At 40.3% G+C, this 22,805-nt stretch overlaps 1 protein-coding gene across 1 annotated transcript in view; it reads left to right on the forward strand.

The window, feature by feature from the left end:
- Positions 1-22,805, forward strand: part of LOC143037167 (transcription initiation factor TFIID subunit 1-like) — a 69,848-nt gene that overhangs the window by 40,498 nt on the left and 6,545 nt on the right. The window contains exons 18-30 of the mRNA XM_076205285.1: positions 217-350; positions 1,116-1,287; positions 1,846-1,984; positions 4,560-4,715; positions 5,809-5,978; positions 6,206-6,391; positions 6,712-6,954; positions 7,074-7,218; positions 13,634-13,927; positions 15,399-15,541; positions 15,705-15,900; positions 18,230-18,331; positions 19,103-19,371. Coding sequence (XP_076061400.1) covers positions 217-350; positions 1,116-1,287; positions 1,846-1,984; positions 4,560-4,715; positions 5,809-5,978; positions 6,206-6,391; positions 6,712-6,954; positions 7,074-7,218; positions 13,634-13,927; positions 15,399-15,541; positions 15,705-15,900; positions 18,230-18,331; positions 19,103-19,371 — 2,349 coding nt within the window. The remainder of the gene's footprint in view (positions 1-216; positions 351-1,115; positions 1,288-1,845; positions 1,985-4,559; positions 4,716-5,808; positions 5,979-6,205; positions 6,392-6,711; positions 6,955-7,073; positions 7,219-13,633; positions 13,928-15,398; positions 15,542-15,704; positions 15,901-18,229; positions 18,332-19,102; positions 19,372-22,805) is intronic.

Consider the following 22,805-nt stretch of genomic DNA (forward strand, 5'->3'; position numbering starts at 1 on the left):
ATAGTTGTACCAAAACTAATTGATGATACAAAACTAAATGGATTAGCCAGTAGTTTTATAAATCAGTTATTGAAAATATCTTGAAAGATTAGATCAGTAATTAGAAAGATGTTTCAAAAGCAGATATGCTCTCATGTCCAAAACAGAGGCAGAGCAGGTAGGCTACTTCAGAAGAGGAAGATGTTTCATTGAATTAATGAGTTCATTTTATTTCAGATCAAGAAATTGACCAGATGGGAGGTCATTGATGTTGTCAGAACCCTATCAACAGAAAAGGCCAAGGCTGGTGAGGAAGGGATGAATAAATTCTCTAGAGGAAATCGTTTCTCCATTGCTGAACATCAGGAGAGGTATTCAAGTTGCAGATTTTTACACACTTACACACACACGGCTCGATGGCACAGTGGTAGCATTCGCAACGGCTAACCCAGTGGTCCAAGTTCGAATCCTGTCCAGGGCTGAAATAATTTCAGTATTGCTGTGCTGCAAGCCATTACTCCAACTCTCTTGGGAGAGGAGTTAGGTGTGTTTGTGTGTGTGTGTGAGATCACAGCATTACTCATAGATCGTCGGTCATACATGAGCTCTGAACTCTCATCTGGGAGGCTATTAGCTGTCGACCATGAGTCCAACACGTGATCCAAGACCATGGTGAATTACACACACATGAAGTGCTAAGGTGGGAGGGGTAGTGGATAGGTATGGGTTGGGTGTGGAATAGGTGTAGGTTAGTTGTATGCTTTGACATGGCCACTCTCTTTTTAACCCCTTCGATACGATGACGCCTACGTAGGATGCCGATGTCGGCGTCTTGATTATATTTATTGTAGTTGTACCTGCGTGACCCCCATACTGTGTAAACTGGCTTCATCATATTTTCTATGGTTATCAAAATTCACGGGTGAAAGAGAGAATGAGCAATACAGCGGTGACTTTATTTTTTATAATGCGAGTATTATGATGCAACATCGCACGTCTGGCAGCTAATGCTGCCCACGAGATTTTGGCCCGGAGTGAAGGGGTTAAAAGAGAAAAGGCCTTTTGGGATATAGAATGTTGTAAGATGATTACCTTATTAAGAATTAATTATTGGTAAACCTTTATTTTTTTGTTAGGTACAAGGAAGAATGCCAGCGCATTTTTGATCTTCAGAACCGAGTACTTGCATCTGAAGAAGTGCTCTCAACTGATGAAGGTTCATCAGAAGAAGAAGACAATGATTCAGACATGGAGGAAAAGGGAAAATATATTGAAAACATCTTGTCAAACAAGAAAACAACAACTCAGGTACTTTCTCTGGTTTTATAGACATTTCCTTTTCTCCTTGTCCATCTATTTCTGCATTGCCTTTGACCCAAGTGGTATGACGAGGGAGGTGACCCTGTATCCATGATGGGTGACCCTTTATCTGTGAAGTGTTATGATAGGAGGGGCAATGAATAGGTTTCAGATGGATGTGGGATGGGTGTAGGATGGACTTTGACTTGACCATCCCCTCATAAGAGGATAAATGTCCTTCATGTATGGATCTATTCATTAACATATTTAATTCCATCTTGATGCCAGGTTCAGGGATCAATAATGGATATCTTTCTCTAAAGCCACTTTGCTCCTTTGCCTTTCTGTCTGTGGTTAGCTGTATTTTTTCTCTCATTATTTGTTCATAGGTCTTTCCCTAAGTGGTCAGTAGACTGAATACTCCAATCTTCTTCTGTTGCTATATCAACCCCTAAATATCAAAAGTTTATATATTTAGAATGGTTTAGTGTTTCATATGTAACTTGACTAGAAAATATCGATACTGTACTTTGAATGTTTAGATAATGACAAATCTGGATTTTATAGATGACCATGGAGAAGGAGGAGCAGGAGCGGAAAGAACTCCAGAAGATGATTATGGGTGAAGATGAGAAAGATGGTGACAAAAAGAAGCAGACTAAAAAGGATGAAGATGACAGCTCACAATTTGGCTTTGGCACACCAGGTAAGTCCAGACTAAGAAAGTGGTAAATACTGACAAGTCAATCAGTCAGGCATTTCAACTCCACTGTTGAACAAAAGTTCTCTCCAAAACCATTTCATGACTTGCGCAGCTGTGCCAACTTCTGCCACATTACTCCTTCAAACTACTGTCTCATCTCTCCACCTTCTCTAGTTTTCCCTCTTGCATGCTTCCCATCTCACAGTATTCAGTAAACAAGTAACTCACTTGGTCCACCAACTTCTCTGCCCAATTCCATTTTCTCTCCTTTGCTACTTCCACAATGTCTTTCACTCCATTCTGCTCTCACACCCAGTTTGTCCTCTTCCTGTCTTTCAGCATTACTTATCTTCAAATCTGCTTTTAAACTTTCCATGTTTGAATCACATAGTATATCTTATAAATCTTCAGCTGTTTCTGCTGTAAGAATATCTGTAAATCTAAGGTAGGTTAGTTGAAGGAATACTGGGATAGTCAGGGCACATGGAAAGAATAAATGAGGAAAGATGAGCAAAAAGAGTGGAAGGCAGAAATGGATGAAGTTGTGAAGTAGTGTATAACTGCCTCAGAGAAAGCAAAGATTCTAAGACTGATTGCAAGATCTTTTGATTTCAAAAGTCCATCTGTCCTCAACCCACTATATACATCATTAGTCTGTTGACAATTGGAATAAGCTGTGTCTGTATGGCTGCCAAATCATGTTAAAGACATTAACAAATTGGAAAAGTACAGCAGCAAGCCACAAAACCGTTTCCAAATTTCAGAAATAATTCTTACGAAAACTGCCTAAAACATGTGAATCAATTTCTTCCCTAAAAAGTGTAGTCAGGGGTGCTAGAGGTCTTCAAGATTTTAAAGGGAATTGACAACAAAACCTTCTTCATAGCCGACATTGTAGTCCAGGATCGCTTGGGCGACACTGAACTCAAGAATGTTCTTGTTGGTATTCTTATACAGACTCTCCTCAACTTACGTTTTAGTTACATTCCGAACGGCCGAGCGTAACGTGAAAAAGAACGTAAGTTGTTACTGTACGTTCCAGTAATGTATGACCGTTCATACTGTACTATACATCCATAAATTCTATTACCGTATCTTATAAAACACCCCTAAATCATTAATTATAAACATAACATTGTAAAATAATAACATTAATTTCAAATAAATTAAATTCAAGCAACATAAAGTGAGATGGTGGAGGAGAAGGAGGAGGGGGAGGAGGAGGAGGAGGAGGCAAGGCACGTTCAGTCTGTCGTTTGTGCCATGTAAACAATGGACGCAGCATCATGCGTAAGTATCGTTTGAACGTCTGGTACTACGGAGAGCGTGCTAAACTAAAAAATTCACTCAAATTTTTTTTTTTTACATTTTTTTTTTTTTACAGTCAGTTCAAACGTAAAATTGAAAAAAACGTAAAACGAATGAACGTAAGTAGAGGAGCGTCTGTACTTGGAACCATAATGCCAGATTCTTGAGTGTAAAAGTTCATTCGGGTTTTGTGTTTTTCCCAGCAGACATGCAGATACAATCTTGTCAGATGTTAGTCTCCAGTATTCGTTCCAAACCTTCTGACGAAGTTCCCTTGGCAGCACAAAACTGACTTCATGGTCTTGTGGGATGGTATTGGCTCATTGTTTGCAATGTATAACAAATCTCCAATTTCCTCTTCTTTGCTGATGAGGTGTGAGGTGACGGTGAGTGGTGTGGCGTGGGTGGAGGAGGTGTAAGGTGGGTGTGGCTAGTAGAGGCTTGCGGAGTGCTGAGTACAGCTGTGATTCTTTCCTCTTTCTTATTTTTTTTCTTCTTATTTCTTTATCAGGGACTCACGGGCCCTCTATATTCTGCCGCTTCACTCTCCTGTTTCTTGTTAGTTTTCCTATGATCACAGCAACAATACAGGATGGGGAATCAAAATGGTGGCGTATGGTGGAGCGCCAGGAGCGACGTGACCTTACTTTGACCTTTTGAAGAGTACTGATGCCCTGTCTTTATGGGGTATGCTGGTGGAAAGAATTGCCAAATATCTTCATAAACACAATTCTGTAGCAAAAAACGAAATAGCTATAGAAATGTTGACACTATTTCAATATACAAAATGTTTTTTATGCAATGGGGTTGCCAGAGGTTGCCAATATCTTATCTATTTTATTCTGTATAAAAAAATTCAAACGAAATACAGCAGTATAACTTTGTATGAGTGTTGCCACCATCATAGAGATTCTTTTGAAATGTTTACATAAAATTTGCTCATGTACCAGAATTTTTCGAAATATTGCTGGCAATGCTCCCTTAATGAAGCAGCCGTGCTGTGGATGTGCTGTGTCTTGCGACACTGCTTCTGACCCTGGGCAGTGGGTGAGATGCAGGGATGACCCGTCATTCAGGAGGTGCCAAGATAAAGAGGGAGGGAAGTTGGTGGAGGGGAGTGGAGTATGTTAGGGATGGAATGGGTGGGAGGTGTTTTTATGCCTTTGTTTTTTGGCTACCTCCCTTATAAGGAGGGAAAAAAGCCTTTGGTATATATGTATGTATGTATGAAATAACTTATATGTATTAATTGCATCCCTTCATACTTCAGGCCGACTTCTAAGAATCACAAGAACATTCCGCAATGCTGAAGGAAAGGAATATACTCGTACAGAAATTGTAAGAAAAACAGCAGTAATTGACACTTATGTCAAAATTAGAACAACAAAAGATGAATCATTTATCAAAAGCTTTGCTGGACAGCTTGGTAAGTAAATAGGTATTTTTCCTATATTACATTTAATATATAGCTTGACAGATTGAGGAGGGGTAGGTGTTTTATTGAGAACTTTGAGAAGAACAAAAAGCTGGTGTGATTATAAAAAGGTATGTCTTCAGGAAGGAAGTATACTGGTGGATTGGAGGAATGCATGTGTAATTCCATTGCATAAGGGAAAGGGGAACAAGTATGAATTTAATAGTTTTAGTGTAGTTGGCAAGGCATGTGGGAGGGAATCATAGGAAGTAATTGGGGAAGAGTAGTGTGGGGTTTAGAAGAGGAGGGGGATCAAGTATTTGCAATAAGAAGTATGTAAGAAATTTTTGGCAAAGGGTATGGATGTTTTATAGGTTTTTATTGATTTGAAGAAGATACATGACAGGGTTGACAGGCATTGTAGAGTGTATTGAGGATGTATGGGATATGGGGCAATCTGTTAAAGGGGAGGGTGTTGCCATATAATGAAGTGGTGAAGGTAAACTAGCTTTGGCTGTCAGGCTTTACCATGAAAGCACTGTGTCTCACATTGTCTTGACCTAGGTAGTATGGCAGGGCACAAAGATTGACCCTCATTCATGAGGTTTTAAGATAGATGGTGATGAATGGGTTTCATATGGGAGTAGGATGTGTATACTTTGACTTGGCCATTCCCCACTGAAAGAGAAAAAGGCCCTTTGGTGTGTATGTATGGAGTTGGCAACCAATAATATCTCTCTTCCTATACCTCCTACCAGACAGAAACAGTCCCACACCAATACAACACTGACATTAATTCAAAACTTCTTCCAAGAGAGATCTGTGGGAGGGTCCAGTAATTGTTACTGACCAGTGTGGAACTGTAGTATTCTCGTCAATGAAACACTCCCCCTCCCCCAAACTTTGTTGTTATTCTATGTCAGGTAACTGGTTATGATTATTATAAACTGTTATTCCATTGTGTCAGCATGTAACTACTGAGGAATGCAAAGGAAGATTTGACTTGTCTGTGACTAAAACCTAAAGTTCATCATTGGGTATTATCTACTTCATGAAATCCTGACTGAATGTTCAACTTTACCTCTATCATTGTTTCTCCATACAGATGAAAGTCAAAAGGAAGAAATGAAACGAGAAAGGAGACGCATACAGGAACAATTGCGACGAATCAAACGGAACCAAGAAAGACAGCAGAAAGGCATACCAACACCTCCCAAGACTAAAAAGCCAAAACTCAAACCAGATCTCAAACTCAAGTGTGGTGCTTGTGGTCAGGTAAGATTTTTCACAATAAGCTAAGATAGAAGGGACAACAAATGGGTTCTGGATGAAGTGTGGGATGGGTGAAGGGTGGGTGTATATTTTGACATGGTCACCCACCCCTCACAAGGGGGAAAAGGTATTTTGATAAATGTATGTATGACTGGGTTCTTCTCTTAGGAATCCCTGAAAATATTCCATCAAGGCAATACTCTTTTATACAGGATTTCTTTCTCTTGTAGGTTGGCCACATGCGTACCAACAAAGCTTGTCCAATGTATGCTGGTGCAACTGCTACCACTGCTCCTATATCAGTGGCCATGACTGAAGAACAGGAGGAAGAAATGGAAAGAGTGGGAATTGAAGAATCAGAAGAACTTATCAATGTTGATGGGACAAAGATAAAATTGTCATCTAAGGTTATTAAGGTATGTTGTATGTTAGCTCTACAAGTAATTCTTTCTGTTACTAGCATGTTGATGCATCATTGAGCTTGAAAATTTCATTAACTAATTGGCTCAAATTATTGATCTAATGGCATGGAATTTGCTCCTTTTTATTGTGATATTTCAAGTTTGTTTACGTGAATTTGGCTGCACAGAAACAATTAAAATTAAATTGCTTCAGATAGGAAAGTAAGTTGAGACAAGGCTTAGAGTAAATTTTGTGATTTGTTTAAAAATTAATACATCATACTGATGCATATAATCTAGCAATATATCGTACTGATGAATATGTTATACTCCAGCACGCAGAGGAGATAAAAAGACGATCCCTGGTACTCAAAGTACCCAAAGACCAAGTTCGAAATTCAAGGCGACGAAGAGCTGGTACCATAGTCCATTGTGATTATCTCAAGAAGAAGGAAAGATCTGTCAACAGAAGACGCATCGATCCAGTCATAACTCTGTCAACAATATTCGAAGAAATTTTAAATGAAATGAGAGAAATGCCAGATGCACAACCATTCCTCTTCCCAGTTAATGTTAAGGTTGATCAGCCCAGACTTTCTTCTGTTATATTGGATAGAAAAATGAAAAGAAATGATTGTCATTATTATAAATTACTTGTGGCTACATTATTTTTTCACAAAATTCCTGACTTTTTCAGCAAGTTCCTGATTATTATAATATTGTGCCCCACCCAATGGACCTGTCCACCATCAGGGATAATCTAAGACAAAAGAAATATCAAAGTAGAGAAGAATTTCTTTGTGACATATCACAGATTGTGGAAAATTCAAGGTTGTACAATGGTACGTCAGATACAGTTTTATTTGTGTTACTTCTCATTCTTATTGTAAGAATTGACCCATCATCCAGGAGGTGCCAATATAAGAGGGTGGAGGGGAGTGGAATATGTAGGAAATGGAATGGGTGGGACTGGTTTCTATGCCTTTTCTTTTTGGCTACCCCCCATGTAAGGGGGAAAAAGCTTTTGGTATATGTATGTATGTACTTCTCATTCTCTTTCATATTTATCTCATTGTAACATTAAGGAAAGAAGCAATGCCTGTGGGGTCTTGTCTCGTACACTCAAATTAAATGATCATATCTAGCTTCAAATTCATATAGTGTTCCAACTTCGGCTATATTGCCATTTAAGGTATTCCAAGTATTAATCCATCTGTATGGAAAGCTATATTTGTACACATTTTTTAGACTTTCTTTAATCTTTCTCAGTTTGTTCTCATGATTTCTTAAAGCTCTCCCATTCCTAATCAAGAGATCTTGGTCAATCTAATCTGTCCCCATTAACTTCTTCAGTGAGTCAAATATTTGTGCACACGTTAGCTGCCTGACATGTGATGATGTATCACAATACATATACATACATACATACATACATACATACATACATATACCAAGGCTTTTTTCCCCTTACAAGGGGGGTAGCCAAAATGAAAAAGCCACAAAATCATTCCCACCCATTCCATCCCTGGATACACTCCACACTCCTCCACCCTCTCTCTTATCTTAGCACCTCCTGAATGACAGGTCATGCCTGCACTTCTATTATACTCATTCTTTTTCACCCAGAATGTTTGTAACTACTGAAAAAGTGATCAAACCTTTTCATAGAATAAGAGTGTCACATATTTACAACTACAAAATAAATATCAGGAAGCTGATGCTGGCATCCTCATATACAGTACTACCTCTCATTAACGGGCTAAAAGGGGGGTAACGTTGTCCATTGATGTGAATAATCCGTTGATTTGGAGTGTTTTTTTTGGGTGGCATAATGATTGCACAGCACTAAACAACAGGACCAAAAACACCGAAAACACAGCGAAAACACCGCAAACACAGCTAATTAACGTCCGTTAATGAAAGGTAGTACTGTACTCACTTGCACCTCGTGACACCTACGTAGGCATAATTGTATTCAAGGGGTTAAACATTCGCAAATTGAAGTTCAATAGCATAATTTTCTCCCGTTTCTGGAGTCAATTGGTTACAATGTGGGGTGTAGACATTACCACCAATGCTGAAGAGGTATTCACTCTTCACTGAAGATGGTGGAGAGCACAGTATTTTGTTGGCAACTTTTCCAAGTTCAGGATATTCATGAGTTGTGGTTGTCTCTGCACCAACTCAAGGAATCTGAATCACATGGTTCGAGTAGGAGGGAGCAAAATTGATCAACTTTGCTTTGTAGTGTCACAACAGATGATATTCTTAATATTTTTTTCTTTGAAGTTTCACTTTGTCCAAATTTGACTCGTGTGATTGTGAATTTGACAGCAAATCATCTAAACATGAGTCAAAGTCATAGTTGTCATTGTCAAAAAGCATAAAGATATATTGTTATGTATTTACTTGTGAAAATACATAAAAAGATTCTTTATAAATTATCTATTTGGCTATTGATTGCTGCAGAGTAAGTGGGAGTAAATTTGTCTGCCAATTTTTCGCGCAGACACATGGAAAATTTTCTCCTATATTACTCTTGCTTACTTTCTGTTGTAGAAACTTTGCTGTTTAAAAAAATATATATATAAGAAATCCAAAAATAAGATAAAAAATCGATATAATTTGCTCTAACATTTTCCCCAATTTGTGCATGTGCTGCTATTTTAAAAGTTACTCTGATCAAACGTCCTCGTGTCTGCAGATTTTATTACATACATACATATACCAAGGCTTTTTTCCCCTTATCAGGGGGGTAGCCAAAAAGGACAAGGCACAAAAACATTCCCACCCATTTCATCCCCGAAAACACTCCACACCCCTCCACCCTCCCTCCCATCTTAGCACCTCCTAGATGACGGGTCATCCCTGCACCCTGTCCACTGCCCTGGGTCAGAAGCAGTGTCGCAGGACACAGCACATCCACAGCAAGGCCGCTTCATTAAATTGGCGACCCCCCCTCTCCGTCCCCCCATATAAAGGAGAGGACGGGGAGAAATCCCTTCGGGCTGCGTCAAAATTTTTGCTCACACACACTACCTCACCCCCATTCCCCCGTCCAATCCACCTCATGCATCACAACATTTTCCATATACAACCATTCTCCACTCACCCGTCTTCTGTCCTCTCCCGTCCTTCCTCAACCGACATTCCCCTCTTCCCCAAAGCCCCCTTCACCCCATCCATCCATCTCATCCTAGGACGTCCCCTCATGTTCACTCCCTCCACATCTGCCTTCCATACCTCCTTTACTAGTCTTTCTTCACTCATTCTTTCCATGTGTCCAAACCATCCTAATACTCTTTCATCCACCCTATCTCCCAGCTCCCCTTCCACCCCTGTTCTCCTCCTCACCTCCTCATTTCTCACTCTATCCAGCCTAGTAACCCCCATCATACTTCTCAGACACTTCATCTCAAACACATTCAAGTTCCTTCTCTCTTCCTCTCTCATGTTCCATGTTTCTGCTCCATACAGTGCTGTTGGCACAATCACTCCTTCATACAGTCTCCTCTTAGCATCCATTCCCAGATTCCTATTCCTCATTACACTTTTTAAACCACCAAGGCATTTACTCGCTTCTCTCAATCTACATTCTACCTCCACCTTCACTCCACCCTTTCCTGCCACATTTGCACCCAAATATCTAAAACTATCCACTTCCTCCAGTTGCTCTCCTTTAATGCTCACTTCCAGATTACTGCCACTTTCACCCCTTGTACATCTCATCACCTTACTTTTACCCACATTTATCTTCAGCTTTCTTCTATCACACACTCTCCCAAACTCTGTCACCAGCTTCCTCAATCCCTCCTCCGATCCTGCCACAAGCGCAGTGTCGTCCGCAAACAACAGCTGGCTCACCTCCCACTTTTCTCCATTTTCCTTAACCATCTCCAATCCCTGACCCACTACCCTTGCATTCACCTCTCGCACCACCCCATCCATGTATAAGTTGAACAGCCAGGGTGACTTAACGCATCCCTGACGAAGACCCACCTTTACCTCAAAACACTCACTCTCTCCATTTCTAATCCTGACACAAGCTCTACTACTCTCATAAAAACTCTTGGCAGCTCCCAGAAGCTTTCCTCCTATCCCGTATATCCGCATAACCTCCCACAGTGCCTTTCTGTCTACCCTGTTGTAAGCCTTTTCCAGATCCATAAAGGCCCAGAAAACATCCTTCCCCTTACCTATAGCTTTCTCACATATCTGTCTTACCACAAAAATCTGATCTACACAACCTCTACCTGTCCTAAACCCACACTGTTCCTCACCAATTACTCCCTCTGTTCCTCTCCTAATCCTCTCAATCAAGATCCTCCCATAAGCCTTCCCAACTACACTTAACAAGCTAATCCCACTGAAACTACTACATTCACACTTGTCCCCCTTTCCCTTGTAAAGTGGAACTATACACGCACTCCTCCAGTCCTCTGGCACTCTACCTTCTCTCCAGCAAACATTAAATAACCTCACCAACCAGTCCACCATCACTATACCTCCTTTTTTAAGACATTCTGCATGGCATCCATCCAGACCAGGTGCCTTACTTGCTTTCATCATCTTAACTGCTGCCTTCACTTCATCCTTCCTTATTTCTCCTCCATTTTCCTCACTCATCACTCTCATTTTCTTAGCATTTCCCACTGCAGCTATCTTTCCCTCCCTATCCTCCTTCACATTAAGCAACTCCCTAAAATATTCTGCCCATCTTCCCCTTACTGCCTTCTCCTCCATTATCATCTCTCCATCTGCACCTTTTACCTTTTCTTCTCTACTTGATTCGCCTCCTCTTCCTCTCTTAATTTCTTTCCAAAACATCTTTTTATTACTTTCAAAATTTTCTGTCATACTCTTACCCCATTTTACATCTGCTCTCCTCTTTGCCTCCTTTACCTTTTTCTTTACTTCTCTTTTCTTTTCCCTGTACTTCTCATATGACTCCCTCGTCCTACTTTGTAACCAATCTGTGAAAGCTCGCTTCTTCTCTTCTACAACCTTCTTCATTTCCTCATCCCACCATTCACTACCCTTCCTTCTATTTCCTCCTGTCCTTCTTGTTCCACACACCATCCTTGCACACTTTGTGACTCCCTCCTTGAACCATCCCCATTCCTCCTCCACACCTACCTCCACTCTATCCTTCACTCCCTCCCACTCCTCCTTCAGCTTCCTCTTGTACTCCTTCTCCTTTTCCTCTTCATTTAGAGAGTTCACTCTAAGCACCTCCCTACCTTTTGTCCCTTTCCTCTTCCTCCATCTGTCCTCCACTCTCAACTTACCTTCCACCAGAAAATGATCTGATATTCCCCCACCCTCTCCCCTTAGCACATGTACATCCCTAACTCTTCCTATCATAATCCTATTTACCACTACATAGTCCATTAAAGCTCTATCTACCACCTTTCCCTCCACCACCCTCTCCCATGTGTACTTATGCTTGACTTTCTTCCGAAACACTGTATTTGCTATCATCAACTCTCTTTCTAGACACATTTCCACCATCAACTCTCCACTACGATTCTTTCCTGGAACTCCACATTTCCCAACCACTCCATCAATTGGCTCCTTTCCTACCCTAGCATTAAGGTCTCCCAGTACTATTACATTTACACTTCTATGGTAAAGTGTCCGAATGGTTAGGCTAAATGACTAAAACACGTAGAATGTGTTGGCTCTTTATTTGTAGCACAGAATATGAAATGTGTATCGGAGGCTGATGGGGGAGAGAACTAATCGGCACTGTGAATAGAATATCACACTTACTCTTTGTGTCCTGTAACCAGCACTTGCTTGACCACGACCGCCTGGTAGCGTAGTCAGAGATAATCTGAGTATTGTCCGGTCGCGGGCTAGTCGCCCTGCTGGGTCAGCCTAGCGCGTCATCCAATCAGGTGCTAGCATCTGGGTCACGTGATGACGCGCATCTGGGTCACGTGATGACGCGCCGCAGACAACAATGGTCACGCTAGGTCGCGTCCCCCGCCAACTTAACACGGGAGCACGTGACCCGACGCTTACCATAGAAATAGTCACGCGTTCTACTCATGCCACACTTCTCCCTAAACCCTCTATGCACTCATTTAAATCTATCCAAAAGGCCTCCCTTTCTTCTACATTCTTCTCACTGCCAGGCCCATATGCACTTACAAAAACCCACATCTCCTTTCCCAGTTTCACCTTCATCCACATTATCCTTGAGGAAACCTCCTTCCACTCCACTACACGTTTACCTATCTCTTCACTTACTAGTATAGCCACCCCTTCCCTCCCTCGCCCTCTCTTCACTCCTGATTTTCTTACCTCGGCATAATATTTTTGAAACTTGTGTTATAGCACTAGATGGCAATGTAGGTTTACCATTACCACAGCATATTCCTAGCCACCTCATTCCCTACGGTTGTGATGCTATGTGAAAATAAAATAAAGCAATAATTATTTGGTAGGGGTATCTCATATAACACAAAATATGCTGCATGGCCCTATGCAACCACCAGAACAATGAATCACAATGGCAAAAGCCGACAAGACTGTGAGAATAAACACCTTGTGAGATCGAAACCTTTATTGGTACTACGTTTCGCTTGTTACAGCTTTTTCAAGTACAGACATGACACACACTCTGAGCACATATAAGCCAACGGGGAAGGAACTGGGAGAGGTTATCGGGGAGGGGTGGGTGGTAGGTGGTAGGTGGAGGAGGAGGAGGGGGAGGAGGGGGACGGGTGGGACTTGGTGGAGACAAAGGAGGACATTTCGGACAGTTTGTTGTAGTGGACTAAGGGGGACATTTCATACATTTATCTGTTACCCGCATTAAATAAATGTATGAAATGTCCCCCTTAGTCCACTTCAACAAACTGTCCGAAATGTCCTCCTTTGTCTCCACCAAGTCCCACCCGTGCCCCACCGACCCCCCCCCCCAACCACCTACCACCCACCCCTCCCCGATAACCTCTCCCAGTTCCTTCCCTGTTGGCTTATATGTGCTCAGAGTGTGTGTCATGTCTGTACTTGAAAAAGCTGTAACAAGCGAAACGTAGTACCAATAAAGGTTTCGATCTCACAAGGTGTTTATTCTCACACCAGAACAATGAATAATAGATGAATTACTAAAATGGCATTGGCAAAATATTGCCAATGCTGAATCCCATTTAAAAAAAATTATGATTCACCAAAAAAGTGCCAATTCTTGCCAATGCTGATTAATCGGCACACCCCTAAGAGACCATTTTTTTTTCTTTCTTTCAGGTGTGAAAAGCACACTAACAGTTACTGCCCAGAAGATGCTGGAGCTTTGCATTGACCGCTTTGCTGAGAAGGAGGAAAAATTGATGCGTTTAGAAAAAGCCATCAATCCACTGCTTGATGATGATGACCAGGTAGCCTTTGACTTCATCTTGGACAGCATTGTAAATGGGAAGCTTCTAACTATGCAGGAGTCATGGCCATTCATGAAACCAGTCAATAAGAAGAATGTGAAGGACTATTATGACATCATTCAGCATCCCATGGACCTCTCCACAGTTGCCAAAAAAGTCAAGAGTAAGTTAGGCTTCTTGTTTTTATGATTCCAAGTATTTACTGTATGCCACTTTTTTTTTTTTTTTTTTTTCTCTCTCCCTAATACATGTGCTTTGAAGATGATGAAAGCTGGTCAAGCACCTGGGTTGAATGGATTTCATGTGGAGTGACAAAGGGAGGAACTGTTATAATAAATTGGCTAATGACATTCTTTAATGTATTCCTAAGGGAGGGGAGGGTACTGGAGAAGTGGAAAAGGGCTTGTATAGTTCCACTTTACAAAGAAAAAGGGGACAAATATGGCTAGTATTTTCAGAGGGCCATTGAGTGTCATTGGAGAGGCATATGGGAGGGTGTTAAGTGAGATTAGTAGGGTGAACAAAGGAAGTAATTGGGAAGGAACAATGTAGGTGTAGGAAAGGTAAAGGATACATAGATCAAATTGTTATAATAAGGTAGATATATGAGAAGCTAATGGCAAAGGGTAAGGATGTCTTTTGGGGTTTTATGGAAGGCATTGCAGTGGGGAAAGAGTAGCAAATTGAGTGTGGAAGGCAGAGGTGGAGAGAGTGGTCTTGAGGGGAAGACCAAGAATGAGATGGCTGGATGGGATGAAGGGAGCCTTCAGGGAAGGGAGAAGGCAAGATATGGGTGTAAGTGGAGAATGATTGAACGTACAATGAATTGATGCATCCCAAAGGGATTTCTCTTTGTTCTCCCTCTGCATGAGGGGACAAGAAATGAGGGTCACCATGTAAATGAAGCAGTGGGGGTAAACCAGCTTAGTCTATCAGGCCTACTATAGATGTGCTGTGTCATGCTGCATTGCTTCTGACCCAGGCAGTAGATGGGAGTAGGGATGGCCCTTCATCCTCAAGGAGCTAAGGTAAAAGAGGAAACAAATGAATGATGGATGGGTGTGAGATGGATAGGGGATGGGTGCATGCCTTGTACATAGAGGTTTTGCTCTTTGTAAGTGTCAGAACCTTGTATGAAGGGTCATCTCTATTGCATACCACATTGCTTGGATCAAAGGCAGTACAGCTAGACACAATGCATTCATGATAGAGTTTGACAAGCAGAGCTTTTTTAGCTACAGTGCTTAAATTTTCTAGATATTCTCCAGACAAATTATTTAAAATAGTATGCTCATCAGAGTTTTATGAGTAAAAGTGGAATATTGTAAAATATATAGACTCTTCCTCATCATTGTAATATTCTTATTGCATTTTCCACCTCTCCTTTCCGTTTCCATCTTCCCTAAGTCTTCTTCAATCTTTGCTGCCAATGAATGTACATTTAACTTCCTGGTTGATAGTTTTCCTTTGTTTTATTTCCCATCAAAATCTGTGTCTCCCTGGACTTGTATCCTATGTTGTCTTGAAGTCAAAAGTTTGTTTCCCTTAAACACAACTGAAATCCTTTCCACACAGCCTTTGTTTCCCTTTCTTTTATAGAATATGTATACTCAGTGTTTTTTTTTGTTTTCCAGACCACAAATACCATAGCCGTGCAGAATTTCTTCATGACATTGAGCTCATAATGACAAATAGCCAGCGCTACAATGGACCTGATTCTTCCTTTAGTCAAAAGGCAGCTGTTCTTCTACAAATAACTAAAGAAAGTTTGTTTGAGGTAGGTCTACTTGGTATGCTTGAACCAAGGATTTGTGATTCATATATAGAAGTAATTCTGAATTAGTTGTCATAAATGCTTTTTAATATGTGTAACCCTAAGTGGCCAATAGATGTTGTCATAACATCATGTTCATTATTTGTTCCCCTGCAACCTTCCAAAGTATGATGCCCACCTTGATGCTCTGGAGAAAAAGATTGCCCTGGCTCAGGAGCGAGCATTGGAACAGGCAGAGAATGACTCTTTGGGAACTTCACTTGGACCTGATGATGATACAAATTATACCTATGCTGAGCCAGATCCTGATCCCTCTGCATCACTTGGAATGTCTCCTGGTGACAATGCAATGGAATATTTTGGTAAGGGAAAGTTTTTAGTATCATTCCTACATAGACATACATATACCAAAGTCTTTTTCCCCCTAACAAGGGAGGTAGCCAAAAAACAAAGGCATAAAAACCATTCCCACCCATTCCATCCCTAATACACTCCACTCCCCTCCACCCTCTACCCTCCCTCTTATCTTGGCACCTCCTGGATGACGGGTCATCCCTGCATCTTGTCTACTGCCCTGGGTCAGAAGTAGTGCTGTAAAACAGCACATCCACAGCAAGGCCGCTTCATTAAATCGGCAATCCCCCCTCTCCGTCCCCTCATGCAGAAAGGGAGAAGACGGGGAGAATTCCCTTCGGGCTGTCAAAATTTTTCTCGCACATACTACCTCACCCCCCACCCCCACCCATTCCACCTCATGCATCACAACATCATCCATATACAACCATTCTCCATTCACCCGTCTTCTGTCCGTCTTCCTCAACAGACATACCCCTCTTCCTCAAAGCACCTTTCAGCCCATCCATCCATCTTTCCATGTGTCGAAACCATCCCAATACTCTTTCATCCATCCTATCTCCCAGCTCCCTTTCCACTTTCCACCCCTGTTCTCCTCCTCACCTCCTCATTTCTCACTCTATCCAGCCTAATAACCCCCATCATACTTCTCAGACACCTCTCAATCACATTCAAACTCCTTCTCTCTTCTTCTCTTATGTTCCATGTTTCTGCCCCATACAGTGCTGTTGGCACAATCACTCCTTCATACAGGCACTCCTCCAGTCCTCCGGCACTCTACTCTCTCTCCAGCAAACATTAAATAACCTCACCAGCCAGTCCACCATCACTGTACCTCCTTTTTTTTTAGACATTCTGCATGGTATCCATCTAGACCAGTTGCCTTACCTACTCTCATCATCTTAACTGCCTTCACTTCATCCTTCCTTCATCATTCCTACATACATACATAAATACATATACCAAGGTCTTTTTTTATCCCTTACACAGGAGGTAGCCAATGTCAAAGGCATATATCCACTCCCACTTATTTCATCCCCACAGACTTCACTCCCATTCACCACCCCTCCCTCCCTCTTTTCTTCGCTCCTCCTAGATGACTAGTCATCCCTGTTTCTCACCCACTGTCCTGGATCAGAAGCAATGCAGCAAGACACAGCACATCCACAGCAAGGTTGCTTCATTTAATTGGTGACCCTCCCTCTTCATCCCCTCGTGTAGAAAAAGAGAAGACGGAGAGAAATACCTTTGGGCTGTATCAAGATATCATTCACACATACTCCCTAACTTCCCCCATCTTCCACCCACTCCCTTCAATGCATCACATCATCATCCATAAACAACCATTCTCCACTCACCCCTATCTTCTGTCTTCACCCTTCCTTACTCAACAAACATTTCCCTCTTTCCCAGTACCATTTTACCCCATCTATACTTCTCATCCTTGGTCGCCCCCTCATGTTCACTCAATCCACCTCTGCCTTCCACACTATGTTTACTTATTTTTCTTCACTCATTCTTTCCGTGTGTCCAAACCATCCCAATACAATTTCATCAACACTATCTCTTAACTCCCTTTCCACCCCCACTCTCCTCGTTTCTCACCCCATCCAGCCCAGTAATGCCTACCATACTTTTCAGGGATTTCACCTTAAACACATTTAAACTGTTCCACTCTTACGTTCCAAGTTTCTGCCCCATACAGTGTTATTGGCACAATCATTCCTTCATACAATCTCCTCTTAGCATCCATTCCCAAATGTCTATTTCTCATTACACTTTTTTATCCCCCAAGGCATTTACTTGCTTCCCTCAATCTATTAATATATTCTACCTCCACTCCTTTTCCTGCCACATTCGCACCCAAATATCTAAACCTGTCCACTTCCTCCAGTCTCTCTACCTTAATACTCGCTTCCAATTTGCTGCCATCCTCTCCCCTTGTACATCTCATTACCTTATCATTCCTATTTTATGAAATTGTGCTTGTGAGTATGCACCACAGGCATAAAAGAAAAAGGAGAGAGTGATTCTAGTTCAAGCTGAGTGAGTGCATTATTTAAAGTAAGAGAGAAATTCATGGTGTTGGGATATGAATTTTTGTATAATGAGATATGGTTATTGTTGGCAAATGTTTCAAGAAGAAACTAATTTACAAGCATATATGGAACCATTATAGTGGAGATCAAGGAACTAGGATTGGTTATATGATGATAAGATTGGAAATTGATATTGGATATTGCAGTATTAAGAGAGGCAGTAGAAGGGTTTGTTGTATCATTATCTACTGATGAAATTGAAGGTCCTTCATGTATTTAATGGAGTACATTTTTCCAGGTGATGATGATGATGAACATGTTAATGTGGATGGTGATGATGAAGAACCAGCCAGCAAAAGGATGAGAATGCAGAGTCAGCAGAGAAATGTACTTGAACAAGGCAAGTGTTTCCAAATAAAAATTCAGTGTAATAATAATTCAGTACGATTTTCATTTGTGACATTTAGTTTCACAGTTTGTTAATTTTGCAATGTGCATGAAATGTACCAAAGTTATTATTTTCATTCATGAATACAGCCCTCAGTAATTTGGTTAATTAAATGCTCTTACTATATGTTTATACTCGTACAATCCTAGAGTTAATGAATCCCATACAATTGCATATATACTCCCAACACCTTACAGTAGGAAACCTATCTGGTCCATTTCCCTTTAGTGCAACTGTAGTTAACACCACCATGGATGTCCAGCCTATCAGTGATTATGAGTTAAACACAGAAGATATCCATATTCTTTTGTTACTCCCTTCTCATATTATATGTCCTAAAGCCTGCCTTGCCCCATGGTAAGGTGGGTGGCATATTCAAAACACAGTCATACCAAAAACAATTATACCCTTTTAGCCACTCCTCCCATATCTTTTTTAAATGAACAAAGAGGATAAGTTTGTATTTACAAATTATGGCATCTTAATCATGTAAGGAGCACCATATATTTCTGTTACTGTTAAGTTCAAGTGGAAGGTAATAAGACTTCCACATGTTACAGTAGTACTGGTAATGGATTAAGAATGTAATAAGATATTTTTAAGCTTCTTTGTGGGTGAAGTTATTTCACAGGAAATAGCTTGTGTATAGATGAAGACTGTTCTCATAAGCTGTTTTGTAAAGTGAAAGTTATATAATAACTAACTTTATTTTTCTTTGTACAGATTTGGAATTCAGTGATGATGAAGAAGAGTTTATTAACTGTGGTGATGATGGTAGTGCTGAAGAACAAAACTTTGATGGTGACTATCTTCAACATGGTAGTGGTGGACATGAATCCTATATGCATCATGGGGGATCTGGTCAGGAAGCTTACTTACAGCATGGTGGAAATACTGTGAACTACCTGGAGAATAATGGAGGGGGTCCTGACGAAACCCAGGGTGCAGCAGAGGCTATGGTGCAGCTTTCAGCTTCATATGCTTACTATACTGTAAGTTTCCTCTTCCATCTCATCTTGTATCCAATTACTGTGGTTGTCTTTTCTTGAAATGGGTTGTTCATCTTAATGCAGTTTAGAGATAGCTTCAATAATAAATCCTTCACTACTGCTGTAATCTTTCCATTTTCTCAAAGCCATATGACTGCTAGGTAATTGAGATGCAAGCACACTAATATTTTCTTTCAATATTCTTTTTTTTAAGATACATGTCAAAATGCAATTTCCTTTTTTAAATTCTTTCTCTTTTTACAAATGCTTGGGCTAGGTGATAATTTTCTGAAAGTTACTCATATTTTGGGTTGCTGATACTGGCATTGTAGCATGTGTTAAACCTGAAAATTGTAGGAAATCCCAAATTTTTCATTTTATACAATATTGTGAACCAAAGAGCAGTGGACAAGGTGGAGGGATGATCTGTCATCCAGGAAGTGCTAAGATAAGAGGGAGGGTGGAGTGTATTTAGGGATGGAATGGGTGGGAATGGTTTTATGCCTTTTTCTTTTTGGCTACCTCCTTTGTAAGGGGGAAAAGCTTTGGTATATGTATGTATGTATGTACTGTTTAGTGACTTAAGATTGATCCCTATGAACCAGAGCCATATATTCATCTGTGTCAAAGACAAATCTCCATGTAGTCGGTCAATCAATCCATTGCTCTTGCTCCCTTGTGGCTCTACAATGCAGTGGTACCACTCTCCTCTAATTCACATACCTGACTTCAAGTCCCACCCAGGACTGAAAAATTCAACATTGCTACATTGTGAGCCAACACTCCAACTATAGTGGTCAAGGACTTAGTGTGTGTGTGCGTATTTACCTAGTTGTATTTTACAGGAAGAGAGCTATGCTTGTGGTGACCCACTTTTGTATCTTTCAGCATCCAGTTTGATTTTAAATTCTTGTATAGTTTTTACACTCACTGTTTGGTCTTATCAATGTAACTAATATTTTCTTTACCATTTCTTCTTCCATGTAGTCAAAAGCCACTTCCACTGATCTCAATAAATTGAAAGTTTCTCTGAATAATTTGTTATGTTTGTCTGATGTCATGTCATTGGTGATAGTTACTCCTAAGTCCCTTTCCGAGTTGACTTTTTTAATTTCCTTTGTACCAATTTTGTAATGTCTTGAGATTCTGCTTTTGCTTTTTCCGAATTCCATTATACTACATTTCTTGATGCTGAAATTCACTTCACTCTTCACATTCCATTTCCAGATTTTGTCCAGGTCTTCTTGAAAAGGTTTGCAATATTTTTCTGTATTTATTCTCTTTAGTAGTTTCGTATCATCTGCAAAGAAGTTCATATAATATTCCACACCTTAATCTATGTCATTTATATATATGGCAAACATTATTGGAGCCAATACAGAGCCTTGTGGGACTCCACCTATAATTTCTTCCCAATTTGAGTTCTTTTCTCTGAGTACTAATCTCATTTTTCTCCCATTCAAGGGATCTTTCATCAATTCTCATGTGTGTATTTTACCAAGTTGTATTTTACGGGAAGATAGCTATGCTCGGAATGACCCACTTTTGTATCTTTCCACATCCAGTTTGTTCTTAAAATCTTGTATAGTTTTAGCACTCACTGTTTTCTCATTCATTTTGTTCCAGATATCTATCATTCTGTGTGGAAAGCTATTCTTTTTCAGATCTCTTCTGTAATTGTCCTTGAGTTTCTTCTCATGTCTTCTTGTTTTTCTTCTGTCCCACTTTAGTAAGTCATCTCTATCAAGAATTTCCTTCCCTTTCATAATTCTGTAGATGGTCAGCAAATCACCTCTTTCTCTGTTCCATGGTTGGATGATTTAGTTTATCTAATCTTTGTTCGTATGTCAAATTGGAGAGTGTTGGTGCCATATTTGTCGATGTTCTTTGAATTCATTCTAGTTTCTTTATATTTTTTTAGAACTAGATGTCCATAGTGTCGCAGCATATTCCAATTTTGGTCTTATTTATGTAACTAATATTTTCTTTACCATTTATTCATCCATGTAGTCAAAAGCTACTTTCAGTTTTGGTCTTATCAGTGTAACTAGTATTTTCTTTACCATTTCTTCATCCATGTAGTCAAAGGTTACTTTCATTGATCTTTATAAGATAAAAGTTTCTCTGACTAATTTGCTGACATGTTTGTCTTGTGTCATGTCATTTGAGATAGTTACTCCCAGGTCTCTTTCTGAGTTTACTTTTTTATTTTGTACATACATACATATACCAAGGCTTTTTTTCCCCTTACCAGGGGGGTAGCCAAAAAGGACAAGGCACAAAAACATTCCCACCCATTTCATCCCCGAAAACACTCCACACCCCTCCACCCTCCCTCCCATCTTAGCACCTCCTAGATGTTTTTTATTTTGTACCAATTTTATATTGACACAATATTCTATTTTTACTTTTTCCAAATTCTATTATGCTACATTTCTTAATGTTGAAGTTCACTTCACATTTCTGACTCCATTTCCAGACTCTGTCCAGGTCTTCTTAGATTTGCAATCTTCCTCTGTACTTACTCTCTTTAGTAATTTCACATCATCTGCAAAGAAGTTCATATAACATTCCACACCTTCATCCATGTCAGTTATATACAGCAAACATTATTGGAGCCAATACAGAGCCTTGTGAGACCCCACTTATCATATCTTCTCAATTTGAGTTCTTATCTCTAAGTACCACCCTCATTTTTTTCCCATTCAAGAAATCTTTCATCCATTCCAATAACTCCTTGTGTTCCACCTATTATTTCAAATTTTCTTAGTAGCTTTTTGAAGCTCGCTGGCTGAGCAGGTTAGGGCGTCGTTACTTGCGGTGAAGGTCTAGGTGAGGGCGGTTCGAATCCTGCCACCATCAAAGTTGAACCAAGGGCATGGTTCATTAAATTCCACGCTACAAAGCCCTCTGTGAGGGGCACCGTCCTAGCCTCCTGATAGGGGGGAGTGTGTGACGTTAAACCATATCATCATCATCATCATCAGCTTTTTGTGTGGTACTTTGTCAAAAGCCTTTTGTAAGTCCAAGAAAGCACAATATGCCCATCCGTCTCTTGTATTATTTCTACTTATCTTGAGTGAAAGAATATTAAGATTGTGCTACGTGATTTTCCACTTCTAAAACCAAATTGTTCAGTTTTTAGTATTTTGTTCTCTTCCAAGTGTGTCACCCATTTATTCCTAATAACCGTTTCGCATATTTTTGCTACTGTGCTTGTAAAGGTTACCGGTCTATAGTTTGTTGGATTTTCTTTGTCTCCATTGTATATTGGTACAATATTTGCATTTCTCCAGTCTTGTGGTACTTTTCCTTCTTTGAGCGAGAAGTCAATTATCTTGTGTATTTTGTCTGTTAGTTCATACATACACTCTTTCAATATCCAATTTGAAATTCCATCTGACCCATGTGACTTTCTGACATCAAGGTTATTTGGT

The sequence above is a fragment of the Oratosquilla oratoria genome, chromosome 21, assembly GCF_046742065.1.
Source record: "Oratosquilla oratoria isolate Oo_2021 chromosome 21, ASM4674206v1, whole genome shotgun sequence".
Lineage (NCBI taxonomy): Eukaryota > Metazoa > Arthropoda > Malacostraca > Stomatopoda > Squillidae > Oratosquilla > Oratosquilla oratoria.